At 41.3% G+C, this 27,784-nt stretch overlaps 1 protein-coding gene and 1 pseudogene across 1 annotated transcript in view; one reads left to right on the top strand and one right to left on the bottom strand.

Annotated features, from left to right (window-relative positions):
• ANKRD55 (ankyrin repeat domain 55) overlaps positions 1 to 27,784 on the top strand; it is a 136,640-nt gene that overhangs the window by 75,449 nt on the left and 33,407 nt on the right. Inside the window, exon 6 of the mRNA XM_054487992.2 lies at positions 15,403 to 15,531. Within this exon, the coding sequence (XP_054343967.1) occupies positions 15,403 to 15,531 (129 nt within the window). The remainder of the gene's footprint in view (positions 1 to 15,402; positions 15,532 to 27,784) is intronic.
• On the bottom strand, positions 21,789 to 22,340 carry LOC129037078 (large ribosomal subunit protein uL22-like; annotated as a pseudogene).

Raw genomic sequence — 27,784 nt, 5'->3', positions numbered from 1 at the left:
TCTCTAAAGAAAAAAAAGAAAGAGAAAGGAAAACAATGACAAGACTGAACACTGGCTCGTGCCTGTAATCCCAGTGCTCTGGGAGGCCAAGGTGGGAGGCTCACTTGAACCCAGGAGTTTGAGACCAGCCTGGGCAGCAGAGCGAGACTCCATTTCTACAAAAAGTTTAAAAAGTAGCTGGGTGTGGTGGCACATGCCTATAGTCCCAGCTACTCTGGAGGCTGAGGCAGGAGGATCACTTGAGCCCAGAAGTTCAAGGTTACAGTGAGATATGATCACATCACTGCACTCTAGCCTGGGTGACAGAGTGACATCCTGTCCCCCTCCCCTCCAAAAAGAAAAGAAAAAGATGACAGAGAGATAATATTAATAATTCCAGGTTACCTGCTCCAGGCATCACATTATTAATCCCAGTGATCGTAACTGCTGTTTAATTCATGTTGCAAGTAGAAGGCTTCCAGAAAGGTCGTTCAACATTCTTCAACAAAGTTCTTGAGGGAAGGTGGCTCAGACACTAAGCAGAGCTGCCCAAGAGTAGCTTAGAGTCTTGTTAGATGTGCTTAACTCTTTTAAAATGCAGTACAAATTTTCCTTAGCCAGGCTGATTTCCTTAACAAGGTTCTTAAAATCAATTTAAATACCTGGTTTTCAATGGAATTTTAAAGTAAATATGTGCTTGGTTTGGTTGCATTTCACTAAGAAAGTCTGATAACATTAAAAATGTACATACACAAAGATGCCGATTACATTATTTTCAAGGAAGCTAGGTGACCATAGGCAAGGGGGCAGGAGGTAAGCCTCCTAATCACTTTCTTCTGGGGTAGATGCCCCCGCATCTGTCTTTTTTTTTTTTCAAATAGACAGATTCTTACTCTGTCGCCCAGGCTGGAGTACAGTGGTGCGATCTCAGCTCACTACAGCCTCCGCCTCCCAGATTCAAGAAACTCTCCTACCTCAGCCTCCCAAGTAGCTGGGACTACAGGTGTGCACCACTATGCTCGGCTAATTTTTGTATTTTTAATAGAGACGGGGTTTCACCATGTTGAGCAGGCTGGTCTCAAACTTGTGAGTGAAGGGGTGGCCTGCCCCTCCATACCTGTGAGCGTTTCTCATCAGGTGGAATGAAAGACTTGAGAAAAGAAAGAGACACAGAGACAAAGTATAGAGGAAGAAAAGTGGGCCCACGGGACTGGAGCTCAGCATAAGGAGGATGCGAGCTGGCACTGGTCTCTGAGTTCCCTCAGTATTTATTGATCATTATCTCTACCATCTTAGAGAGGGGGATGTGGCAGGACAATAGGGTAATAGTGGGGAGAGGGTCAGCAGGAAAACACGTGAACAAATGTCTCTGTACCATAAACAAGGTTAAGAAAAAAGTGCTGTTCCTTTGATGTGCACATACATAAACATCTCAGTGCCTTAAAGAGCAGTATTGCCGCCAGCATGTCTCACCTCCAGCCCTAAGGCGGTTTTCTCCTATCTCAGTAGATGGAATATACAATTGGGTTTTACACCGAGACATTCCATTGCCCAGGGAGGAGCAGGAGACAGATGCCTTCCTCTTATCTCAACTGCAAAGAGGCCTTCCTCTTTTACTAATCCTCCTCAGCACAGACCCTTTACGGGTGTCGGGCTGCGGGAAGGTCAGGTCTTTCTCTTGCCATGAGGCCATATTTCCGACTACCACATGGGGAGAAACCTTGGACAATACCTGGCTTTCCCAGGCAGAGGTCCCTGTGGCCTTCCACAGTGTTTTGTGTCCCTGGGTACTTGAGATTAGGGAGTGGTGATGACTTTTAACAAGCATGCTACCTTCAAGCGTTTGTTTAACAAAGCACATCCTGCATAGCCCTAAATCCATTAAACCTTGAGTCGACACAGCACATGTTTCTGCAAGCACAGGGATGGGGGTAGGGTTACAGATTAACAGCGTCTCAAGGCAGAAGAATTTTTCTTAGTACAGAACAAAATGGAGTCTCTTATGTTTACTTCTTTCTACATAGACACAGTAACAGTCTGATCTCTCTTTCTTTTCCCCACAGTGAGTTCAGGTGATCTGCCCACCCTGGCCTCCCAAAGTGCTGAGATGACAGGTGTGAACCACTGCGCCTGGTCCACCCATCTGTCTGGAGCCTTCTGATTAAAGGCCTCCCTCTGACTGGCATTAATGACCACATCAGAAAGCCCCTGCTGCTTTCACTCCCCATATCTTCAGTGGTTTAAAGCAAAACCTCAGAGGAAAGAGGGTTGCACTGTTAGAAACTTCTGCTTTAAAGATGAGAACCAGAGATGAGGTAGCACACTCTCGTCACTCTGCCCATGGTGTGGAAGCAGGGAGCTGGAGTGGCAGAGTCCATGTCAGCAGACTGTGAACCTCTAGATTTCAGGGCAAGTTGCCAACTACTTCCTCCACCTCCAACCTCTGGGGTAATCCCTAAACTGGGTCTTATTTAGAAAGATGACAAATTTGCTCATTTATACCCTAAAGCTAAATTCCACTCATAGACCTACAACTCAAGCACTCCTCAGTAGAACTAGCAACCCCCCAGCAAAGACATAGTTCCCTGTTTTTCTCCACTCCAGGAGGCACCTGGCAGTGCAGACAATGAAAGCAGACATGGATCTTTCTAAGAGTGGTAATTGTAACACCTTACATAGAATATGTGGTAAATATCGGAAAAGTCCCTGGTTCCTCCTCGTGCAAACGGACTTCTGCAAAAAGATTTCTCCTGCTATTACACCAGCATATGGACCCGCTGGGTTTTAAGCCCAGAAAGCAGACTCAACAGAGTAAGGACCTCAACAAGGCACTTCCTACCCACGGTCACAGCTTCCTCTTTGGTCCATTCACAGCCTGCTGTCTGGAAACCATCTGAAACCATCTGCTAATGCTTGCCTGTGTTTTTCATACACATGGACTCCGCCACTCCAGCTCCCTGCTTCCACACCATGGGCAGAGTGACCAGAGTGTGCTACCTCATCTCTGGTTCTCATTTTTAAAGCAGAAGTTTCTAACAGTGCAACCCTCTTTCCTCTGAGGTTTTGCTTTAAATCACTGAAGATTTAAAACAAAATGTATGGATATATATGTGTATGTATATATTATGTATCCATATATGTATGTGTATGTGTGTATATATATATCTGTATATAGATATATACATGGTTTTGGTTTTGTTTTTTTTTTGAGGCAGAGTCTCATTCTGTGGCCCAGGCTAGAGTGCAGTGGTATGGTGCCATGTCAGCTCACTGTAACCTCCGCATCCTGGGCTCAGGTGATCCTCTCACCTAGCCTCCTGAGTAGCTAGGACTACAGGCAGACACCACCATGCCAGGCTAATTTTTCCATTTTTAGTAGAGGTGGCATTCATATAACTCTGAGGCACTCATATAATTTTGTTTTTGACTGAGCTCCTGTACTAGGTCAACAGACTAGGCCAAATATCAAAATGGAGTCCCTCATACTTAAATTCCAAGTTACCAAACTGAAACCGAGTTGTTATCTGACCTTCTGAGAAATCAGGAGAGAGATAACAGCCAAATTTCCCAAACGGGCCAGTTTTACTTAGCATAATAATGAAATTTCCTCTGCCTTTAATCCTGACAACAAAAAGTAACCTGAAGTAACCTGATGTTAAGCAATCAGTTTTTTCTCTGTTGTTCTGTTTCCCTGTTCTCATCTTTCATCTTTCAAGGAAAGTAACTTTGAAATAACCAATCTGCTTTTTGTTCTTTGCTTCTGCTTTTTTCAGTCCTTCTCTGTCTACAAAACCAACCTCCTCTGCTGGGCTCATTGGAAAATTTTTTTTTTTTTTTTTTTTTTTTTAAACAGTCTCACTCTGTCACTCAGACTGGAGTGCAGTGACACGATCACAGCCCACTGCAGCCTACTGCCTCAGCCTCCAGAGTAGATGGGACCACAGAAACCCTGCACCACAGGCATGCACAACCATACCCAGCTCATTTTTTGTTTTTCGTAGAGATAAGGGTCTTCCTATGTTGCCCAGACTGGTCTAGAACTCCTGGGTTCAAGTGATCCTCCCGCCTCAGCCTCCCAAAGTGCTGGGATTATAGCTGTGCACCACCATGCCTGGCCAGAACATTTTGGAATGAAGCCCAGTTCTAGAATTGCAAATGAAGCCAATTAAGATCTTTGAGGCCCGGCTCCACGGCTCATGCCTGTAATCCCAGCACTTTGGGAGGCTGAGGCAGGTGAATCACTTGAGGCCAGGAGTTCAAGACCAGCCTGGCCAACATGGCCAAACCCCGTCTCTACTAAAAATATGAAAATTAGCCGGGTGTACTGGCTCATGCCTGTTGCCCCAGCTACTCCAGAGGCTGAGGCAGGCAGTGGAATTGCTTGAACTTGGGAAACGGAGGTTGCAGTGCTCTGAGATGGCGTGACTGCACTCCAGCCTAGGCAACAGAGCAAGACTCTGTCTCAAAAAAAAAAAAAAAAAAATCTTTAAAACTAAATCTTTTGCTGTAATTCAGTTTTTGCCAATTATTTATTTTATTTAGTTATTGGTCATTGCTAGTGAGAACCAATCACGATAAATTTATAACAGCAAAAGCTCTTGGCATTGAGAAATAAATACAATTCTGAAATGGAAAGAACACAGCCCAGGCTTTCTTTTTCATTCATTACTTTGGTGGAGTTCCTGTATTTGGCTGCTCAATGTTTTGAACAAGTAATCTTCTCTCTTCTGTCTTTTTTCAATGACTTCCAAACATGATGTAGCCTCCATTGTATGAGGGGTAGGGGGGAGTAACAATTAAATTCATTTTTTAAAAGAAGATATCACTCTATGTGTTCTGCAACTTTTTTTTTTTTTTTTTTTTTTTTTGAGATGGAGTCTCGCTCTGTCGCCCAGGCTGGAGTGCAGTGGTGCGGTCTCGGCTCACTGCAAGCTCCACCTCCTGGGTTAATGCCATTCTCCTGCCTCAGCCTCCCAGTAGCTGGGACTACAAGCATCCGCCACCACACCCGGCTAATTTTTTGTATTTTTAGTAGAGATAGGGTTTCACGGTGTTAGCCTGGATGGTCTCGATCTCCTGACCTCGTGATCTGCCTGCCTCGGCCTCCCAAAGTGCTGCGATTACAGGCGTGAGCCACTGCGCCCAGCCTTTTTTTTTTTTTGAGACAGAGTCTTACTCTGTTGCCCAGGCTGGAGTGCAGTGGCGTGATCTCGGCTCACTGCAAGCTCCACCTCCTGGGTTCTGCCTCAGCCTCCCAAGTAGCTGGGACTACAGGCACCCGCCACCACGCCCAGCTAAATTTTTTTGTATTTTTAGTAGAGACAGGGTTTCACCGTGTTAGCCAGGGTGGTCTCGATCTCCTGACCTCGTGACCCACCCGCTTCAGCCTCCCAAGGTGCTGGGATTACAGGCATGAGCCACCGCACCCAGCCTAACTTAGTTTTTTCAACTAAAGCATTTGTCTTAGAATTTTTGATAAATATAGATCTGGCTCATTCCTTCTTTGTTGTTGTTGTTTTGTTTTTTCGAGACGGAGTCTCGCCCTGTCCAGGCCAGAGTACAACGGTGCGATCTCGGCCCACTGCAACCTCCACCTCCCAGATTCACACGACTCTCCTGCCTCAGCCTCCCGAGTAGCTGGGATTACAGGCACCCACCACCACGCCCAGCTAATTTTTGTATATTAGTAGAGACAGGGTTTCACCATGTTGGCCAGGCTGGTCTCGAACTCCGGACCTTGTGATCCACCTGCCTCGGCCTCCCAAAGTGCTGGGATTATAGGCGTGAGCCACGGCACCCAGCCTGTGGCTCATTCCTTTTAATGGCTTCATAATGTAACATAATATCAAAATACCTCCATTTATTTTGTCATTCCCCTATGAATGGATATTTAGGTTGTCTCAATTTTTCGCCATCATAAACACCAGTCTAAAGAGTGTTTCCTGTACAAGCCTCTTTGCATACTCTATACAAGCATTTCTCTTAAAAGAATAATTGCTGGGTAGTAGAGAGTGTATGTTTTTATTTTTAATACACACTGCCTAATTATGCCCCCAAAATAGCTGGGTGTTGTTGTTGTTGTTGTTGTTGTTGTTAGTGGAAGTACTGGTTTTTTCCCAGTTGTTGCTGGATTTTCTTGTTATTTGCATTTTCCCTGATTAATGAGATGAGCATCATTTCATAGATATAATGGTCTTTATTATATCTTCTTTTGTGACTTGCCTGTTTACATTCTTTGTCCATTGATCCATTGGGTTGTCATTTTCTTATTGATTTATAGGAGTTTAGTTTATATTCTGAATATTAATGCTTTGCTGTTGGGTTATAAATACTTTTTCATAGGCTGTTGGCTATTTTGAAACAGTTCATAGTACCTTTTCTTATTCAGAAATGTAAAAATCTGATATAATTAAAATGATCATTCTTGTCTGTTTCTGCTTTTTCTTTTGACGTCTTTTTAAAGAAGGCCTTCTCTACCCCAAGAACTGGATTACGTTATGTTAAATTATGTTTTTGTTTGTTACCAGATTTTTTTTAATATATGGTTTCATTTTTTAACTCTTTGTTCTGTTCCAGTGATCTGGTTTTTTTTCCTGTTTCATTAACCACACTGCTTAATTATAAACTGACTTATTTAGAAGCTGTCCACACTGCAGTTAACACTGAAAAAAGCAAGATAGGTCAGATTGTCCTTTGTGCTTTTGTTCTTCAAAACAGGACCTCAGAAGAATCATTAACATAGAGTGAGGCTTGTCTATTGCAGCTACCGGGAGTTAAATGGAAACTAACCTCTCCTGCTCTCATTTTAGCCTTGACAGGAAGAGTGTTCTATCAAGAGGGGCTCTGAGCTGTTGGCATCTGGGTTAGAACTTTGAATGCATTTATCCAGAGAAGCACTGTTATGCACAGCATTTAGGATATATATATTGTTTAGGATATATTAAATGCACACTCTTATGTAAGTAGATTTTTGTGAGCAGTCTGACAAACCAAACTTCAATTGTAGAACCACTCTGAGAAAATAAATTTAAGTTGCAAAAACAGATGTGACCTTTTGGACATAATTCTTAGCATCACTTCTACTTACCACATTCCTGAGATAGAACCAAAAGCAGAAAAAACAGTCCCTGACTCTTGAAATTTTTAACTTTACAGTTAGCAAAAGGTAAAATAACAAACAAAAGTTTTTAATGAATCAGAAGTTTTAGCCTAAGACCGAAGAGCTAAAAAAAAAAAAAAAATGGAGTAGGGTCACCACTACTTAGGAGCCCCCACTTCCCTCTCCCACTCTCCCCCTAACCCTATAAACTTCTAGAGGCAGACCATGCCTTTTTTATCTTTGTATCCCTAGGTTCTAGTTCAGTAGCTTGCACAAAAGCTTTAGTGAGGCACAAAAATTTATATATATATATATACACACACACACATATACACACATATATACACATAATATACACATATACACATATATACACACACGTGTGTGAGTATACACGTATACACACACACACATATGTATAGATTTTTTTTTTTTCCGAGATGTGGTCTCACTGTGTCACCCAGGCTGGAGTGCAGTGGCACGACTTTGGCTCACTGCAACCTCCGCCTCTTGGGTTCAAGTGATTCTTCTGCCTCAGCCTCTTAAGTAGCTGGGATTACAGGCGCCTGCCACCATGCCCGGTTAATTTTTGTATTTTTTGTGGAGACGGGGTTTCACCAGGTTGGCCAGGGTGGTCTCGAACTACTGTCCTCAAGTGATCCACCCGCCTCGGCCTCCCAAAGTGCTGGGATTATAGGCGTGAGCCACCACGCCCAGCCTAGATATATATTATATCTAGATATGTTATATCTAGGGAGAAAGAAATAATTAAATTCAAGAAAAAGTCATGTTATTTTATTTTATGGCCCTTTCTTCTTTTGTTTTGTTGACTCAGCTATCCAATTTATTTCCCAGACTTGACTCCAAGTGACTGTTATTTCCAAAACCTACTCTCAAAAAAATAAGATTTTCATGGTATTAGAGGTGTTTATGAGATATAAATAAGTAAATAAAATTTTACACCAATTAGAATTTTTAAAAAATGTCCTGTAGACTTTAGAGCAGGAGTCCTTACCCATATTTATGACATGGACACATCTTCATGTGTTTGTGAAACCTATGGATAACTTCTCAGAAACATACCTGAAATTAGGCTGGGTGCAGTGGCTCACACCTGTAATCCCAGCCCTTTGGGAGGCCGAGGCAGGAGGATTGCTTGAGCTCAGGAGTTCAAGATCAGCCTGGGCAACATGACTAAACCTCATCTCTATTTAAACTTCTTTTTAAAAGGAAAAAAAATCACAAAGGAAAAATATCTGAAATTACAGAAAATAAAACATATAAGATTGCAAAAGAAATCAATATATTAAAATACAGCTATCAAAACATTCTTTTATTTATTTATTGAGACGGAGTCTCGCTTTGTCACCAAGGCTGGAGTGCAGTGGTGCGATCTCAGCTCGCTGCAACTTCCACCTCCAGGGTTCAAGTGATTCTCCTGCCTCAGCCTACCGAGTAGCTGGGATTACAGGCACCCACTGCCACGCCTGGCTAATTTTTGTATTTTTTAGTAGAGGCGGGATTTCACCATGTTGGCCAGGCTGGTCTCGAACTCCTGACCTCAAATGATTCATCCACCTTGGTCTCCTAAAGGGCTGGGATTACAGGTGTGAGGCACCACGCCCAGCCTATTTATTTATTTATTGAGACGGGGTCTCACTCTGTGAGGCCGGAGTACAGTGGTGCAATCTCAGTTCACTGCAACCTCTGCCTCCCAGGCTCAAGTGATTCTCCCACCTCAGCCTCCCAAGTAGTTGGGACTACAGGCACATACCACCATACCCAACTAATTTTTTTTTTTTTTTTTCTGTAGAGGCAGAGTTTCACCATGGTGGCCAGGCTAGAAAACATTTTAAAGAACAAATTTATGATAATAACATATAAGATTGTTTATTAATGCATTAAATAAGATTTGATGGTAGGACCACAAACTACTACAATTGTTGAAGTAGTGAGACATATAGTGATCTGCAATCACTAATGTAATAGCACTGTACCTATAACTTATAGAGGTGGAAAGTCACAGGTACTGTTTATACTACTGTGGGTTGTTGCCTATATTCATAATTGAAAAAGATGTTAAATTTCAATTAGAAGTTAGTGAAAATAGGCCGGGCGCAGTGGCTTACGCCTGTAATCCTAGCACTTTGGGAGGCCAAGGCGGGCAGATCTTGAGGTCTAGGAGTTCAAGACCAGCCTGGCCAATATGGTGACGCCCATCTCTACTAAAAATACAAAAATTAAACGGGCGTGGTGGCTCGCACCTGTAGTCCCAGCTACTAGAGAGGCTGAGGCAGGAGAATCTCTTGAACCCAGGAGGTGGAGGTTGCAGTAAGCCGAGATGGTGCCACTGCACTCCAGCCTGGGTGACAGAACGAGACTCCGTCTCAAAAAAGAAAAAAAAAAGAAGTTAGTGAAAATAAAGATGTAATTATTTCTCTGATGAAACTCACATATCCTTATTTCTATCCATGGATAGAGCTCTTGCTCTAGTGGCAATTTCAAAAAAAAAAACCTCCCAAAATTATTTTGAGCAATGAGTAGAATAATTGTATAGCCTCCCAAGGTGATCTCCTTGGAACAGGAAGATTGTTTCATTTTAATTATTCAACAAATATTTGTTCAGTACCTGCCATGTCTCATGTGGGCTTCATCCCTGCTATGATGGAGTTCACAATTTAGTGCAGAAGAATGTAGATGTTCTTTTTTTGTTGAAAAATAAATCTATCAACTTAGGCTTCTATTCTGAAGGCTTTGTTTTGTAAGTTTGTTCTTGTTAGAATTGGCTCCTAGACTTCCATGGCCTAAGTTCGTTTTATTGTTTTTCTTGTCTGATTTAAATTATGAAAACTCCCATTCTAAAGTCTTTTTTTAAAAATGTCAGACATATTATTCTTATGATTATTACAGGGAGAAAGTGAGAGTTTTTAAAGAGTGTCATTATCAGCAGCCCTTCCTAGTGCCCTAAAATCCAACCTCAGAGTATTCTTGGCCTTCAGTTATAGTCTTTGGCTATTGTGATGCTCACTGTCTATCTACCCAGTTTAGGAAATTCCAAAACAAAGACAATGAATTAATTTACTAAGCTTTCTGATCTATAAGATTGTTTTCCAAATAAAAATGAAAGAAAATGGCTTTCATTACTGTACTTGTAACACCATCTAGTTTTTAAAACTAGATCTACTTTTAAAGTACATATTAATTCCAATTTTTTATCTAAGGGAGATCCTCTATCACTTTTGTTGGGGGTGATCATATATGATTAGAGGATTAAGTATGTTAATTTTTAAATGTCAACCAGAGCCAATCTGCTGGAAATTCTAGATCCTTCAAAGCATCTGGAATTGTTTACTGACCTCTCAGCCGCCAGACACCTGCTATAATTCTTAACCCTCCCCCTCCACCACCCCGCCCCGAACCGCCAACCAAGACAGAACAAACCAAGCACCCAGCCACATCAACATTTCTCTCTGTGTGCCTTTCAGTGTTGGCTAGAGACACTCTAAAAGTACAGTTCTGAAACATGAAACCTGCTAAGCACTAAAGCAGATTTCTGGTTCAGAAAACACAAAAGTGGTTTTGAAAAAAAAAAATGTTCTGAGAAGCTGATAGGACTTGTAAGCTTTTAACTGAAATTGTGGTGGCACAGGTTCAAGGCACAGAATTACTCATCAACACAAGACACTGTTCCAAAGCAACCCTACTATGCATCCAACAGTTAGAACATACATTTTGTGTTATCAGCAATCTAAAATCGGATCCCAAGTCAATCAAAACTTAACATTTCCCCTCAAAACATTCTGGAGAGCTTATATTTTTAACTGAATATGTGTTCCTCCTCACTCTTTGAGCCAATCAATACTTTCTGATTTTCAGAAGAGTAGAATTCTCCTGTCACCAGGGCCATCTGGGTGTTTGTTGCAACATGCCTGATGCTGACTGCTAGATCGTCAGCTCCTAGATGCTTCGAAGGCTCAGTTTAGCCCTCAATGAAACTCCAGGAAGTAACTGGTTGGAAAGGTCTCCATAACTTGGACACAGATGGCTGTCTTATCCAACAGACTCTGATTTTATATTCCCTATGAGTCCAAGTGATCTTTGATAAGCTGCAATTCACTAATTAATTCTTCCAGTAAGCTTTTTTTGAACACTTACTGTGGGCTCAGTGCAGGGAGCACACCATGGTGAATATGCCACAGCATCTGCCTTTATGTGCGTCACAGCTTAATCGTGATTTCTGTCACTGCTTAGTACAGATACCAATTGCTAAGCCTGATGTTTGCCCCTTAACTGGTCACCAGAAGTTTAACATAAGACAACTACAATTTCTGCGGGCCCAACAGAAGTTGAAGAAAGAAGAAGAAGAAAGGAGAAGGAAGCAGTTGTAGGAAAATGTTCCTAAATAAAGTGTGCAATACCAACCTCTGCCTTTGAGCTGCTTTTGAAAGTTTTGGTTTTCACATTATTAACTCTAAGAGGATTTATTCTTATTTCTCATCAGCCCAAATGAAAAAAAGAAAAAGAAAAAAAAGCAGCAGGAAATTTCCCTTTACTTGACTGAGTGTTCACAACCCATTTATATTGCACAAGTATTTAGAAAAGTAATGAAGTAATTTGGGTCTTGATTTGGAGCCATTCAGAGGATCACCAGTTATTTTCAAGATGTTCTCAAGTTTTGTGGTGATGGTGAACTGGGTGGGAGAATACGTATTATGTATGTGTATATATCTTATAAAAATAAATGTTTGCCAACTGCACTTTCAGGAGGACCCTTGAGGCAATGCCAAATGAAACAAAAATATAGGGTACCAATCCTTACACTAGTAAGAACCATCATTTTAGAAAGTAAGACAACCTTGAATCCAGCTACAATTACAAAGAAAGGAATTTTTTAGCATCTGAGCTCATTCCCAAAATGAAATTCTACCACCATGAAGTGTGGAAAGAGCATTTTTTTCTCCAGAGTCAGAGAAACAAGTACTGAACCCTACCTCTACCATGGACTCAGTCAATGGCCTTAGGCAAATTACTTAATCTGTATTTCAGTTTCCTTGCCTGTAAGATAGGCCTAAAACTACTAACCCCTTAGGATCATTGTAAAGATTCTATGAGATAGCATATACAAAGCTCTTGGCACCAAGTAGGTGTATGAAAAAGGATAGCACTCCTCCCACCCCACCCCTTCACCAAACTATGCAAGAGTTGGGTTTTGAGGGGGGTTTTCTTGTGGTTGTTTAAAGAGAATAACTCTTAAAGCCTGAAACTGTATTTAGGAGACAATAATTAACATTGCATTACCATAGTTTAATTCACAACCACTTTTTCGCACGGAATTCCCACATCTCTAAATCATACTTCTGCATATAGTCATTGCCATCTACCTCACTTTTGACAGTGCAGTGGTCTATGGCCAGAACCACCCTGAACGAACCTGACCTCAGAAGCTAAGCAGGGTTAGGCCTGGTTAGTAATTGGATGTGAGATAGTACAGTAGTACAAAGGACAAGATTGTTTGGAGCACTCATCAAAAATCCTGACAAGTTTCAACTAATGAGTTGGTAACAATGATCATATCAGACAAGCTCATTGTCTATAAAGGAGAAGTCATGTTCTGCCTTTCTTCTGTGTATGATTTTAAAAAGCAAAGCCAAATTTTTACAAAGAAATTCGGCCGGGTGCGGTGGCTCACTCCTGTAATCCCAGCGTTTTGGGAGGCTGAGGTGGGCTGCTAAGGTCAGGAGCTCAAGACCAGCCTGGCCAACATGGTGAAACCTGTCTCTACTAAAAACTACAAAAATTAGGCAGGCGTGGTGGCGGGCACCTGTAATCTCAGCTACTTGGGAGGCTGAGGTAGGAGAATCACTTGAACCTGGGAGGTGGAGGTTGCAGTGAGCCAAAATTGCGCCATTGCACTCCAGCCTGGGCAACAGAGCGAAACTCCATCTCAAAAAAAAAAAAAAAAAAAAATTTCAATGGAGCACAGTAAGTCATTCGTTCAGTTAATAAGTATTTACTCAGCATCTATAATGTGCCTGGCACCATTCTAGGATCTAGGAATTCAGACTGGCAAATAAAGGCCCTGCTGTCATGCAACTTACACTCCAGTAACTTGAAAAGTTTTGGCACTTTGTGATGAAGCCAATGACTTCGTTTCATCACTTCATTTGCAATGAAGCAAATGGGACTAAGAACTGGGAAACGGGCTATCCATGCATTATTTTTAAAGTATAATTTAATTTTAAAATGTAATTCCCTTGTGTTAGATTTCTAACCCCAGTGTGCCCAGTTAAAAATGAAGAGGACCAATTAGAATGTACTGAGGTATTCTGATTTCCAAGTAAATATTCAGCTATTGGAATAAGAATAAGAAGTTCCATTGCTTTTATACCAGCATTCTTTTTCACATGGAACCAATTTCTTGAAATATCCTCAAGAGTATCTCTGGAGGTTCACTGTCATATGATACTTGAAACTTGAAAGCAAACCATAATATAGGAATTTAAAATATGGAACTGGTTGAAGGGATTTTCTAATTCTAGTGTCCCACAAACCTTAAACCCTAGATTCAGTTCCATGCCTACTCACAAACTCAGGAATTTCTCTAGAGCTCAGCTTCCTCTTCTGTTAAATGAGAATTACAATCGCACCTATCAGAGCTGGCTAACTGCTCTAGCAAATGACTTGAAATCTCAGTAGCCTGACACAATAAAAGCCTATTTCTTGCTCGTATCATAGTCCAGTGCTGTTTGGCAGGGTGGTCCTATTCTCCCTCATTGATCAGAAACCCAGGGTTTTCAATCACATGGTTCCAGCATCTTCTAGAGCCTTGTCCTCCTCTGCATTCTGTTGATATATGAGGAAAAAAAGAAGATGTGGAGGACCACATGGGCTTTTTTTCTAGCCCAGGCCTGGGGAAGGTTTCCATCTCCTCTGTCCACATTCCAATGGCAAGGACTCATTCATGTGACTGCACCTATCTGCAAGGAGGCTGGGGAATGTAGTTTGACTGTGTGCCCTAGGGGAAGAGGAAACAGCTTGGTGAACATGTAGGAGACATCACCACAGTACTTACTCCAGAAGACTGTTTGGAGGATTAAGTGAGACAATAGATAAAAGAACTCATAAAGGTCTCTAGATCAATAAATATTAGCTCTGGGCTATTATTAATGTGCTCCTGTCTAGGCTGAGGCCCATCTTCTCCATGCAGCTCACCCTGGAAGGAACAGAGAAAGCCAAGGTGTTGTCTCCTAGCTTTATACTATCAGCAGAGTTAACTATAGGGAGTCTTCAAAGCTGCCCATGCCCTTTGCCCCCTTTATGAGGCATCTTCATTTCAATTCATTCTAGATACATTTCATGGAATTGAGATGAGTGAGCAAGGAGAAGAGCCAATCTTTTCATCATATATACTCTCAGATAATGCTGGCTCTTTTTGGCCACCATTTCTCAGCATAAGCTCACTTAATGTTAAATTATACCTAATCCATATGACCCTGAACTCTGAAAGAAGCTGGGATTCACCATTCATTCATCCAGCTCTGTTCTCCAAGCTGCCACAGTGATTTCTTCTAAACAGTGTACATCTGATCATGCCAATACCTGCTTAAAATCTAATTCATTGTCTCTCCACTGAATTAGAATAAAATCCAAATGTGTTATGCAGAGACAGTTATCCCCCATCCCACCCTCCCAGGATCAGCTCCTGCCTCCCTCTCCAACCTCACTTCACATTGCTGTCTTCCCCTCCTACCTCATTCATTCATTCAATAGCTATTTCTCCAGCCTTTAGCCTAGGCATTAGAGATAGAGGAAAACAGACAGCACCCCTGCCCTGGTGGTGGGGGATTGCACTCCAGTCACAGGGGCCTCTTTAACTTACTCTCTGCCTCTGTGCTTGGTGTTGGCTGTCCTCTTCCTCCATTTCTTCTCACAGAGGCCTGTTTAGAACAGTCCCTCCACCCTTGGTTACTCTCTCACCAGCATCCTATGTGCATTCTTCATAGTATTTATCAATCTGGAAGATTGTTTGACATGTTTTTGTGCATTTAATATCTGCCTTCCTTTACCACAGAGCAATTTCCATGAGGGTAAGGATCTCATTTATCTTATTAACTTTTGTATCCTGAACACCTGCTTGCCTGGCACAAAGCAGACGCACAATAAACATCTATTGAATGAATGGATTAATGAATGAATGAATGAACCAGCAGGAAACAACCAATGCATCTGGTGATGGCCCCCAGGCCTGAGGAGAAAGTGTGAGCTCCAGTTTTCTTCCTGGGAGCCTGTGCTCATCTCTGTCCTCTCTGACTGTTGTTTTGCAGGGAATGACACCACTCCACTGGGCGGCTTTCCACAATCAGCCTCAACACACCCAAATGCTGCTGAAGAAGGGGGCAGACCCCACCCTTGTGGATAAAGACTTTAAAACCGCTCTCCACTGGGCAGTCCAGGTGAGAAATTGACCTGTGGACTGGTCTCAGGTTTAAATGGTGGAAAGCAGTGTTAACAATTTTCTGAGTAGGTCAAACTTTAAAGATGGAGGTTTCAGCTCTTCATTCAGCTCCACCTCTTGTTGAAAAGAAACGCTGCCAAGATGCAAAGGGGAGTAGTTATAAAATATCAAGCAGAGCCTACCTTGGGTGTCACAAACAGACACACACACACCCCCCTCATTCTCTCTCTTTCTCTCTCCATCTCAGTGTTTGCTACTGGCTTACTGTGTCCCAGAGTAAACCTTCAAAGAATTGCTGGGAAAATGCCTTCAAAGTCTTTGGACCATGACTCTCTGACTCTCTTCTTGCTTCCAAATCCTCCCCAGCAGAGTTGTTTCAGGTGATCCTGAATTCTACACCCGACAGTGAAAGTAGTGGCTCATGACCCTGCATCACTATCACATAAGGGAGTCCACGTCAATACACACAACCAAACAAATCAGAATAGGCTCAAGAAATCTATTGTCCAGAGAGGGCAAAACCAAGAGTAAGGTGAAAGAATAATAATCACTCATGTGTAACAGAGTGCTTTCTATTTTCAAGGGGAATGATTAACTAAAAGTTATCTATTCCTTTTTTCAAGGAAAGCATCCTTTGCATAAACTTGCCAGCCCATCTCTGTCTTCAGCACAGACACCCCCACAGTTGATTTCTGTTGGCCCAGAAAGGGCGCCTGTCTGAGCTACTGCCAGGACCCTGTGAGAATAGTTTCTGCAGCCCTGACTGTGGTTTCAGTCAGCATTTCCATGTGCCAAGTACAGCAGAAGTGGGCACCTGGGACTTTCAGGATTGACATGTGTGCCTGATGTAAGGGGAAAACAGAAGTGATCTGGAAACTGCTCTGTTTTCATCCCTCTAACCTTGGCTTCAGTTTCTCTGCACCAGTTTCTCTGCAAAGCTATGCAGTGAGCAAGGCTTGTTTTGTCATCTCCACCTGCCCATAGCACCCTCCTACATACTTTCAGTATCTAATCACCTGCCCTGCCACCATCGCTGCCAGTCTCTGCCCAGGACTCCATGCCCTGGGGCTGGCCTCTGGCTGGTCAGGGGTCACCACTGTAGCAGTGGCCACAGAGGAACCTGGCTGGGCTCCCAGGAAGCTCCTCATGTGTTGGTTCAGCTGAGATGAAAGTGGCACCAGAAGCAGGCATTTTCTATATAGTCACCTCAACACCACTGCATTCTGATTCCCTAGATCCAGGATGCATGTGCATTTTGAAAAACCTCCCCAGGTAATTCTGACTGACATGCATCCCCCTTCCACCATCCCAGCCCCAGTGTAGAGCTGCTGTCTTTAGACCTGGCCTTGCAATGGAATCACCAGCAGTGCTTGTAAAACAACAGATTCCCAGACCCCCATTGGGCCCTCACAAGGTGGGAATCGCTGGGTTTTTGTTGTTGTTGTTGTTGTTTAGTTTTGTTTTGTTTTCTGAAACGGAGTCTCACTCTATAGCCCAGGCCGGAATGCAGTGGTGCGATCTCAGCTCACTGCACCCTCCGCCTCCCGGGTCCTGGTTCAAGCAATTCTCCTGCCTCAGCCTCCCAAGTAGCTGGGATTATAGGCACATACCACCATGCCCAGCTAATTTTTGTATTTTTAGTAGAGATGGGTTTTCACCATGTTGGCCAGGCTGGTCTTGAACTCCTGACCTCATGATCCGCCCCGCTCGGCCTCCCAAAGTGCTGAGATTACAGGTGTGAGCCACTGCACCCGGCCGGGAATCCCTGTTCTTATCCTTTAAGAGGCACTTTGGCAAAATCATAAGAACAACCTACTCAACTCTGAATATCTGAGTTTGCATTAATAGACTTGGGCTTGATCTAAGGCAAGTCAACACTTGCTTGGCTTAACTGATAAGGGTATCTTTGGTGTCAGAATGAGACCATGCATATGATAGTGATATGTAATGTACTATGTAATTGGACGAAATGGTCATTTTTATTAGGGTTCCTGATTTTCTCCACGGAAACTTAGTTATTATACCTATGCCTTCATATTCTTTCTCTTTTTTTTATGTTTACCAGTTCGTTATAAATTATATAGCAAAGGATGAAGATGAAGAGACAGGTAGGGCAAGGGTATGGGGGAACAGGCATGGATCTTCTATGTCCTCTCTGGGTGTGCCACCCTCCAGAAACCTCCACATGTTCAGCTACCTGAAAGCTCCCATACTCTTTGTCTCTACTAAATGTCACAGCTTTTAACCTACTACATTGATTTCAGCCCTGTATGCACAATGGAATAATCTGAAGAGCTTTTAAACAATACTCATGTCCAGGCCTCACCTCTTAGATTTTCATTCAGTTGTTCTGGGGTGGGGCCCAGCCATCAGTATTTTTCAAAACTGGAGCTGGGCATAATGGCATGTGCCTATAATCCCAGCTACTTGGGAGACTGAGGCAGGAGGATCACCTGAGCCCAGGAGTTTGAGACCAAGCTGTGTAACACACTGAGACCCTGGGCTCATAAAAAAATATATTTGTATTGACTGGGAGCTGTGGCTATAATCTCACCACTTTGGGAATCTGAGGCAGGAGGATCACTTGAGACCAGGAGTTCAAGACTAACCTGGGCAATATAGCAAGACTATATCTCTATAAAAAACAAAAACAAAAACAAAAAAACTGTGTGTGCATGCATGTACACACACACACACACACACACACACATATATATATAGATATATTTTTTTGAGATGGAGTCTTACTCTATTGCCCAGGTTGGAGTGCAATGGTGCGATCTTGGCTCACTGCATCATCTGCCTCCCGGGTTCAAGCAATTCTCCTGCCTCAGGCTCCTAAGTAGCTGGAATTACAGGCACGCACCACCATGACTGCCTAATTTTTGTATTTTTAGTAGAGATGGGGTTTCACCACATGGGTCAGACTGGTCTCGAACTCCTGACCTCAGCTGATTCACCCGCCTCAGCCTCCCAAAGTTCTGAGATTACTGGCATGAGCCACCACGTCCAGCCACACATACATTATTTAAAGCTCCCTCCTTTCCATAGAAGACTGTAATATGCAGCTAGGGTTTAGAAGCACTATGATAAATGAATTCATATTAATGGGTGCTAATACTTTACCTACTATTGGAGATGTTTGCATTTTGACCATGATTGTATAAGCATAATGCCTTGTTCATTTATTTACTCAATCACTAAATAAATACTTCTTGAGCATCCACTATGTGTCTTGCATTGGAGGTAAAAAGATTAAAAAGATAGGTCTCTCTAGAACCCCTACAATTGTATGTAATACCGTATATATGGTGTGTGAGCATGTTTGCATTCATTTTTCTGAGGAAGGAGTCCACAACTTTCTTGACCTCCTCAATGAGGAACAGTGACTACCCACAAAAGGCTAAGAACCCCGGCTCTGGAGAAATTGTGTATTCTCCTTCCCTATGGTTAGCAGTAAAATTCAGAAGTGGTGTATTCTGCCATTTACACTGCAAAGACTGAGGGTAATTCCAAATGTCAGCTGAAATCATTATTACACTTGCCTTCTTTAGACTTCTTGTTCATTTATAACACAGGGCTAGCATTGTGCTCGTTTTAGAGTTTTTCCATACGAATGAGTCTATTTCCCGTTGTCATTTATTCCTTTTTCTGAATTTCCTGCTTTTCTCTTGGACCATATAATGAGATCACATTTAAAGCTATAGTTCATTGAAATAATAAGGCCTTTGTACTTCACCAAAATAAACAAAGCAGTAAAGATTGGAAACAGTAGGCCTACTAGGTAAACTAAGTTTAATCCTGGGCTCAAGCAATTCTGCCACTCGGCCTCCCTAGTAGCTGGGACTACAGGCACACACCACCATGCTTGGCTAATTTTTTTTTAAGTTGAGACAAAGTCTCACCATGTTGCCTATGCTGGTCTTGAACTCCTGGACTCAAGAGATCCTCCCACCCAGGCCTCCCAAGTGTTGGGATTACAGGCATGAGCCACCACACTTGGCCTTCCAATCTATTCTTACAGAGCTCTCCCAACAAATCACAAAGACATGTACTAACATAGCTATTATTATACCAAAACAATTATGGTCACTGTTGGTCCTTGGTTCCCCACCCCTGACCTTTCCTCTCAAGCTCACGTAATCTTGGCTCTAATCACACTGGAATATTAGTAATCCTCACAATACATCATAAAGATTCCTTCTCTCTCCCCTGCTGTCGTGCTCTTCCATTTGGGTAAAATACTTCTTTCTTCTTGCACTCCCTGCATCATTCCTTCTGCCTACAGAATATCTGCTTATTCTTTCTTATTTCTCAAAGCCCAACTAAGTGTCACCTTCTTTGTTGAGCTCCCTTTCCAAATTCTTCCCTCCACATTACTTCTAGGACTTTGTTAAAATTGGTGAGGTGCCTGTGTCTTCCCTTCTGGACTGTGGACCTAAGGGCAACGTGCCTTATTCATCCAAATGTCTCAACACCCAGAACAGAGCTTTGTGAACCGTAGGTCCCTAAAGAGGTGTTCATTGAATTCACTCCAATAAATTTATTCATCTCAAGCCAATGGGGTTAATGGCTTATTGGGTTCTTTCTCTCTGTGGAAAAAAACATTTCATGTAAAGACTTTAGTTTTCTAGAGCAGCTTTCAGTTCCCAATAAAATTGAGAGGAAAATTGCAGAAATACGTCACCTATTAATATCTTCTGCCCCCCCGCCCCACTGACAATAAATTGCCTCCCCCGTTACCAACATCTCCCACTACAGTGGTACATTTGTTACAATTGATAGCCTACACTGACAGGTCATCAATGCCCAAAGTCCATAGTTTACCATAAGTTTCACTCTTGATATTGTACATTCTGTGGAATTGGACAAAGGTATAATGACATGTATCCATCATTAAAGTATCACGCAGAATACCTTCATTGCCCTAAAAATCCTCTGAGCTCCCTTTATTCTTTCCACCCTTATCCTAATCCCTAGCAACCACTGATCTTTTTACTGTCTCCATAGTTTTGCCTTTTCCAGAATGTCATATAGTTGGAATTGACTGTATGTAGCTTTTTCAAATTGTCTATTAATATGCATTTACATTTCCTCCATGTCTTTTCATGACGTAATAGCTCATTTCTTTTTAGCACTGATTAATATTCCATTACATGAATATACCAAGGTTTATTTATCCATTCACCTATGCAAAGACATCTTGATTGCTTCCCAGCTTTGCCAATTATGAATAAAACCATTATAAACATCTGTGTGCAGCTTTTTGTGTAAACATAAGTTTTCAGTTCCTTTGGGTAAATATCAAGGAGCACAATTGCTGGATCTATGGTAAGGCTATGTTTAGTTTTGTAAGAATCTACCAAAATGACCGGGCACGTTGGCTCACACCTGTAATCCCAGCACTTTGGGAGGCCGAGGCGGGCGGATCACGAGGTCAGGAGTTTGAGACCAGCCTGAACAATATGGTGAATCCCTGTCTCTACTAAAAATACAAAAATTAGCTGGGCATGGTAGTGGGTGCCTGTAATCCCAGCTACTTGGGAGGCTGAGGCAGGAGAATCGTTTGAACCTGGGAGGCAGAGGTTGCAGTGAGCCAAGATTGCGCCATTGCACTCCAACCTGGGTGACAGGGTAGGACTCTGTCTCAAAAAAAAAAAAAAAAGAAACCACCAAACTGTCTTCAAAAGTGGCTGTACCATTTTGCATTTCCACCAGAAGTGAATGAGAGTTCCTGTTGTTCATTATCCTCACCAGCGTTTGGTATTGTCAGTGTTCTGGATTTTAGCCTTCCTAATCAATGCACTGTGGTATCTCGTGGTTATTTTAGTTTGTGTTTTTCTGATGGCATATGATGTGGTGCATCTTTTCATGGGCTTATTAGTCATCTGCAAATTTTCTTTGTGAGCTATCGATAAAGATCTTTGGCCCATTTAAAAATCATTGTTTGTTTTCTTACTGTTGAGTTTTAGGAGTTCTTTGCATATTTTGGCAATAGTCTTTTATTAGATACGTCTTTTACAAATATTTTCTTCTAGGTTGGGGCTTATCTTGTTATTCTTTTGGCAGTGTCCTTCACAGAGAAGTTTTTGATTTTAATGAAATCTAGGTTATCAATTTTTTCTTCCATGGATTATTATTTCAGTATCTAAAAGTCATCACCAAACCCAAGGTCATCTCAATTTTGCTCCTGTTATCTCCTGGAATTCTTTTTTTTTTCTTTTACTTTTAATTGCATTTATTTTAATGCTGAATTTACTCTCGTGCCATAAGTTTGTGTTTCTTCAGTTTCTTCTGGGATATCTTTTTCTTCTGGGCAATCTCCTCTTCTGGTTTAGGAACATTTTGTTCCTTTTCAGTAAGGATCATCTTAGTGTGGCAGGGAGAGCTCATGTATGGGTTAATCCAACCATGAGCTCTGTAGGTCCAGCGGCACATCTTATGTGCTTTGTTCATGTGGATATGCTCAATGACCAGATAATCTACATCGAAACCCATAAGTTCAGCATTACTCTGCATTTTTAAGCATGTGCAGCAAAAATTCAGCACTCTTTTTGGGCCACCGACCTTGTGTCCAGCCCCACTGCTTGACCTGGGCACACTTGCCAACTCCACCATTGTAACGTCAGAATGGTACACACTGTTTCTGTAAAGTGACATCTTTCAGATACTTTATGGCTTTTCATATATGCCTACCCTGATGGCCTGGGCAGTTTCACAAGTGTTCGTAAAGTGAACATGAAGACTTGAACCTCTTGATTTGCATGATTTTGTGGGGCTCTCTGGGTCAAGTGAATAGCGAACCATTTTCACAGATTAGCTGAGGCCACTTAGGGAAAGAGCATCTCCTGGAATTCTTATATAATTTTAGAATTCACTCTGTCTCATCCAGGCTGGAGTGCAGTGACATAATCACGGCTCACTGCAGCCTGGACCTCCTGGGCTCAAGTGATCCTTCCACTTCAGCCTCTTGAGTACCTGGGACTACAGGCACATGCCACAATGCCTAGGTAATTTTTTGTATTTTTTTTAGAGATGAGGTTTCACCATGTTGCCTAGGCTGGTCTTGAACTCCGGGACTCAAGCGATCCTCCCACCCTAGCCTCCCAAAGTGCTGGGATTACAGGTACGAGCTGCCTTGCCCGGCCTAATTTTAGGTTTTACATTTAGGTCTGTGATCAGTTTTGAGTCAATTTTGTGAAAGGTATAAGGTCTGTGTCTAGGTTTATTTTTTTGCATGTAGATGTCCAGTTGTTTCAGCACCATTTGGTGAAACAATTACCTCTTCTTTATTGTATTGCTTTTACTCTTTTGTCAAATATCAGTTGATTATGTGGGTCTATTTCTTGGCTGTCCATTCTGTTGCATTGACTTACTTGTCTATTATTTTGCCAATATCACACTATCTTGATTACTGTAGCTTTATAGTAAGTCTTAAAGTTGAGTAGTGTCAGTCACCCAACTTTGTTCTCCACTATCTTGTTGACTATTCTGTGTCTTTTGCCTCTCCATATAAACTGTGGAATCAGTTTGTTGATATCTACAAGATAAGTTTCTGGTATTTTGATAGGGACTATATTGAATCTATAGATCAAATTTTGAAGAACTGATATCTTAACAATTTTAAATCTTCTTAGCCATGAACATGCAATATCCATTTATTTATTTTTTATAATTTTTATTTTGCTCTTACCCTTACCGTATGAAGATCTCCATTTATGTAGTTCTTTGATGTTTTTCATCACACTTTTATAGATCTTTTCATATAGCTCTTGTATCACATTTTGTTACATTTGTACCTAAGTATTTAATTTTGGGGGGTGCTAATGTAAATTGTATTGTATTTTTAATTTCAAATTCTATTTGCTCATTGCTAGTATATAGAAAAATCATCAACTTTTGTATATTAGCCTGTATCCTGAAATCTTGCTATAATTGCTTCTTAGTTTCAGAGCTATTTTTGTCTATTCTTTCAGATTTTATACATAGCCATGTGATCTGAAAACAGACTGTTTTATTTCTTCCTTCCCAATCAGCATTCTTTTTACTTCCTATTCTTGTCTTATTGCATTAACTAGAACTTTGAGTATAATATTGAAAAGAGGTTGTGGAACTGGGTACAGTGGCTCACGCCTGTAATCCCAGCACTTTGGGAGGCCGATGCAGGCAGATTGCTTGAGGCCAGGAGTTCAAGACCAGCCTGGCCAAATGGCAAAAACCTGCCTGTACTAAAAATACAAAAACTAGCTGGGTGTGGTGGTACGTGCCTGTAGTCCCAGCTACACGGGAGGCTGAGGCAGGAGAATCGCTTGAACCTGGGAGGCGGAGGTCACAGTGAGACACGATCGCACCACTGCACTCCAGCCTGAGCAACAGAGTGAGACCCTGTCAAGAAAGAAAGAAATAAAGAAAGAGAGAGAGAGAGAGAGACAGAAAGAAAGAAAGAAAGAAAGAAAGAAAGAAAGAAAGAAAGAAAGAAAGAAAGAAAGAAAGAAAGAAAGAAAGAAAAAGAAAGAAAGAGAACAAGAGAGAGGGAGGGAGGGAGGAAGGAAGGAAGGAAGGAAAGGAAAGTTGTGAGAGGAGACATTTTTACCTTCTTCCTGATCTTAGTTGGAAAGCTTCTCATTTTTCACCTTGAAGTATGATGTTAGCTATAGGTTTTCTATAGATGCTCTTTATCAAGTTTAGGAAGTTCTTCTCTATTCCTAGTTTACTGAGAGTTTTTATTATGAATAAGTGGTGGATTTTCTCAAATGCTTTTCCTGTATCTGTTGATACAACCATGTGATTCTTCTTCTTTAGCCTGCTGATGTGGTTGATTACATTAATTGATTTGAAAATGTTGAGCTACACTTGCGTACCTTGGATAGATCCTATTTGACCATGATGTATAATTCTTTTTTTATGTTGCTAGATTCTATTCACTAATATGTTGTGGAGGACATTTACATCTATCTTTATGAAAGTTATTGGTCTATAGTTTTCTTTTCTTATAATGTCTTTGTTTTGTTTTGTATTAGGGTGATGCTGACTGATAGAACGAGTTAGGAAGTTCCCTATGCTTCCATCTTCTGAAAGAGATTCTTAAAAAACCGTTATATTTTTCTTGAATGTTTGGTAAAATTTACCAGTGAATATATCTGAGCCTCATATTTCCATTTTAGAAGGTTATTAATTATGTATTCAATTTATGTCTTTTTTTTTTTTTTTTTTTTTTTGAGACAGAGTCTCTCACTCTGTCGCCCAGGCTGGAGTGCAATGACGCGATCTCGGCTCACTGCAACCTCCACCTCCCGGGTTCAAGCAATTCTCTTGCCCCAGCTTCCCAAGTAGCTGGGATTACAGGCGCCTGCCACCACGCCAGGCTAATTTTTTGTATTTTCAGTAGACACCAGATTTCACTATGTTGGCCAGGCTGGTCTTGAACTCCTGACCTCAGGTGATCCACCTGCCTCGGCCTCCCAAAGTGCTGGGATAACAGGCATGAGCCACCGCGCCCAGCCTATTCAGTTTCTTTAATAGACATAAGCGTGTTCAGATTATCTATTTCTCTTTGTGTGTGTTTTGGTAGATTGTGTCTTTTAAGGAATTGGTCCATTTCAAATATGCTATCAAGTTGTGAAAATAGAGTTGTTTAAAGTATTTCTTCATTATTCTTTTAATGTCCATAGGATCTGTAGTGAAGTACCTTTTTTCATTTCTGATATTAAGTAATTTGTGTCCCTCTGTTTTTTTCTAGCCTGGCTAGAGGCTTATCACTTTTATTAATCTTTTCTAAGAACCAGCTTTTGGTTTCATTGATTTTCTCTATTGATTTTCTGTTTTCTACTTCATTGATTTCTTCTCTAATTTTTATTTTTTCTTTTCTTCTGCTTACTTTGGATTTAATTTGCTCTTCTTTTTCTAGCTTCCTAAGATGTAAGCTTATATAATTGATTCTAGATCTTTCTTCTTTTTTAATATATACATTCAATGCTGTAAATTTTCTTCTGAGAAACTGTTTTTGCTACATCCCACAAATTTTGATGTTCTCTTCCTTTTGTTCAAAGCATTTTTTTAATTTATGTTGCGATTTCTTCTTTTGAACCATGTGTTAGTTATGTTGTTTAATCTCCACATGTTCAGAAATTTTCCAGTTGTCTGTTATTGATTTATAGTTGAATGCTACCATGGTCTGAAAGCATGCATTGTATGATTTCTATTCTTTCACTTTTGTTAAGGTTGGTTTTATGGCTTAGACTGTAGTCTATCTTAGTGAAGGTCCCATGTGAGCTTGTTAAAAATGTGTATTTTGCTGTTAGACGAAGTAGTCAGTAGACGTCAATTGTATCCAATTAATTAATTGTATTTTTTTTTTTTTTTTTTGAGACGGAATCTTCCTCTGTCACCCAGGCTGGAGTGCAGTGGCACAATCTCAGCTCACTACAACCTCCGCCTCCTAGGTTCAAGTCATTCTCCTACCTCAGTCTCCCCAATAGCTGGGATTACAGGCACGCACCACCACGCCCAGCTAGTTTTTGTATTTTTAGTAGAGATGGGGTTTCATCATGTTGGCCAGGCTGGTCTCGAACTCCCGACCTTGTGATCCGCCCGCCTCAGCCTCCCAAAGTGCTGGGATTATAGGCGTGAGCCATCGTGCCTGGCCAATTAATTGTATTTTTAAGTTCAACTATATTCCTACTGATTTTCTGCTTTCTGGAGCTGTCCATTTCTGATAGAGGGATGTTGAAGTCTTCAACTATAAAGTGGACTCATCTGTTTCTTCTTGCAGCTTTATCAGGTTTTGCCTCGCATATTTTGAGGCTGTGTTGTTGGGTACATAAGGATCGTTATGTCTTCTTGGGGAACTGACCTCTTTATCATTATGTAATACCCTTCTTTATCCCTAACAACTTTCTTTGTTTTGTAGTCTGCTCTGTCTAGAATTATAATATATAGCTACTCCTGCTTTCTTTTGGTTAGTGTTTTCATGGTAAATCTTTCACCACTCATTTACTTTTAATCTATATGTGTCATTATATTTAAAGTGGGTTTCTTATAGACAACATATAGTTGGGTCTTATTTTTCTATCCACCCTGACAATCTCTGTCTGTTGATTGGTACATTTAGACCATTGATGTTCAAAGTGATTATTCATATAGTTAGAGTAACATCAATCATATTTGTTACTGTTTTCTATTTGCTGCCCTTATTCTTTTTTTTTTTTTTTTTTTTTTTTGAGACAGTGTCTCACTCTGTCGCCCAGGCTGGAGTGCAGTGGCGCGATCTCTGCTCACTGCAAGCTCCGCCTCTCGGGTTCACGCCATTCTCCTGCCTCAGCCTCCTGAGTAGCTGGGACTACAGGCGCCCGCCACCACACCCGGCTAATTTTTTTTGTTTTGTTTTGTATTTTAAGTAGAGACAGGGTTTCACCATGTTAGCCAGGATGGTTTCGATCTCTTGACCTTGTGATCCGCCCATGCCCTTATTCTTTGCTCCTATTTTTTCTTCTACTCTTTTTCCACCTTTTGTGGTTTTAATTAGCATCTTGTATTATTCCATTTTCTCTCTTTTCTTAGAATATTAGTTATACTTCCTTTTTTATTTTTTTAGTGTTTGCCCTAGAGTATACCAAGTATGTTTACAACTAATCGAAATCCACTTCAAAATAACACTATACCACTTCATGGGTAGTGTGAATACTTTATAATAACAAAATGATCCTAATTCCTTCCACCTGTCCCTAGTATGATTGCTGTCATTCATTTTACTTATATATAAGCATATATAAGCTTATACATATGTATATAGATATAAAGATAGATGCATTAGCATACATTGTAGCTATTAGTATTTTGAACAATTATCTCCTGGGTTAATTAACAATAAAAAAATAAAAGTTTTTATTTTACCTTCACTTATTCCTTCTTCAGTGTTCTTCTTTTCTTTATGTAAATCAGAGTTTCTGGCCTATATCATTTTTCTTCTCTTCTAAGAAACTACTTTTTTTTTTTTTTTTTTTTTTGAGACGGAGTCTTGCTCTGTTGCCCAGGCTGGAGTGCAATGGTGCGATCTCGGCTTACCACAACCTCTGCCTCCTGGGTTCAAGCGATTCTCCTGTCTCAGCCTCCTGAGTAGCTGGGATTACAGGCATGCACCACCACACCTGGCTAATTTTTGTATTTTTAGCAGAGAGGGGGTTTCTCCATATTGATCAGGCTGGTCTCGAACTCCTGATCTCAGGTGATCCACCTGCGTCAGCCTCCCAAAA

The sequence above is a fragment of the Pongo pygmaeus genome, chromosome 4 (genome assembly GCF_028885625.2).
Source record: "Pongo pygmaeus isolate AG05252 chromosome 4, NHGRI_mPonPyg2-v2.0_pri, whole genome shotgun sequence".
Taxonomy (NCBI): Eukaryota; Metazoa; Chordata; class Mammalia; order Primates; family Hominidae; genus Pongo; species Pongo pygmaeus.
The sequence above is the reverse complement of the archived record's forward strand: the minus strand, read 5'-3'. Positions and strand labels throughout refer to the sequence as shown.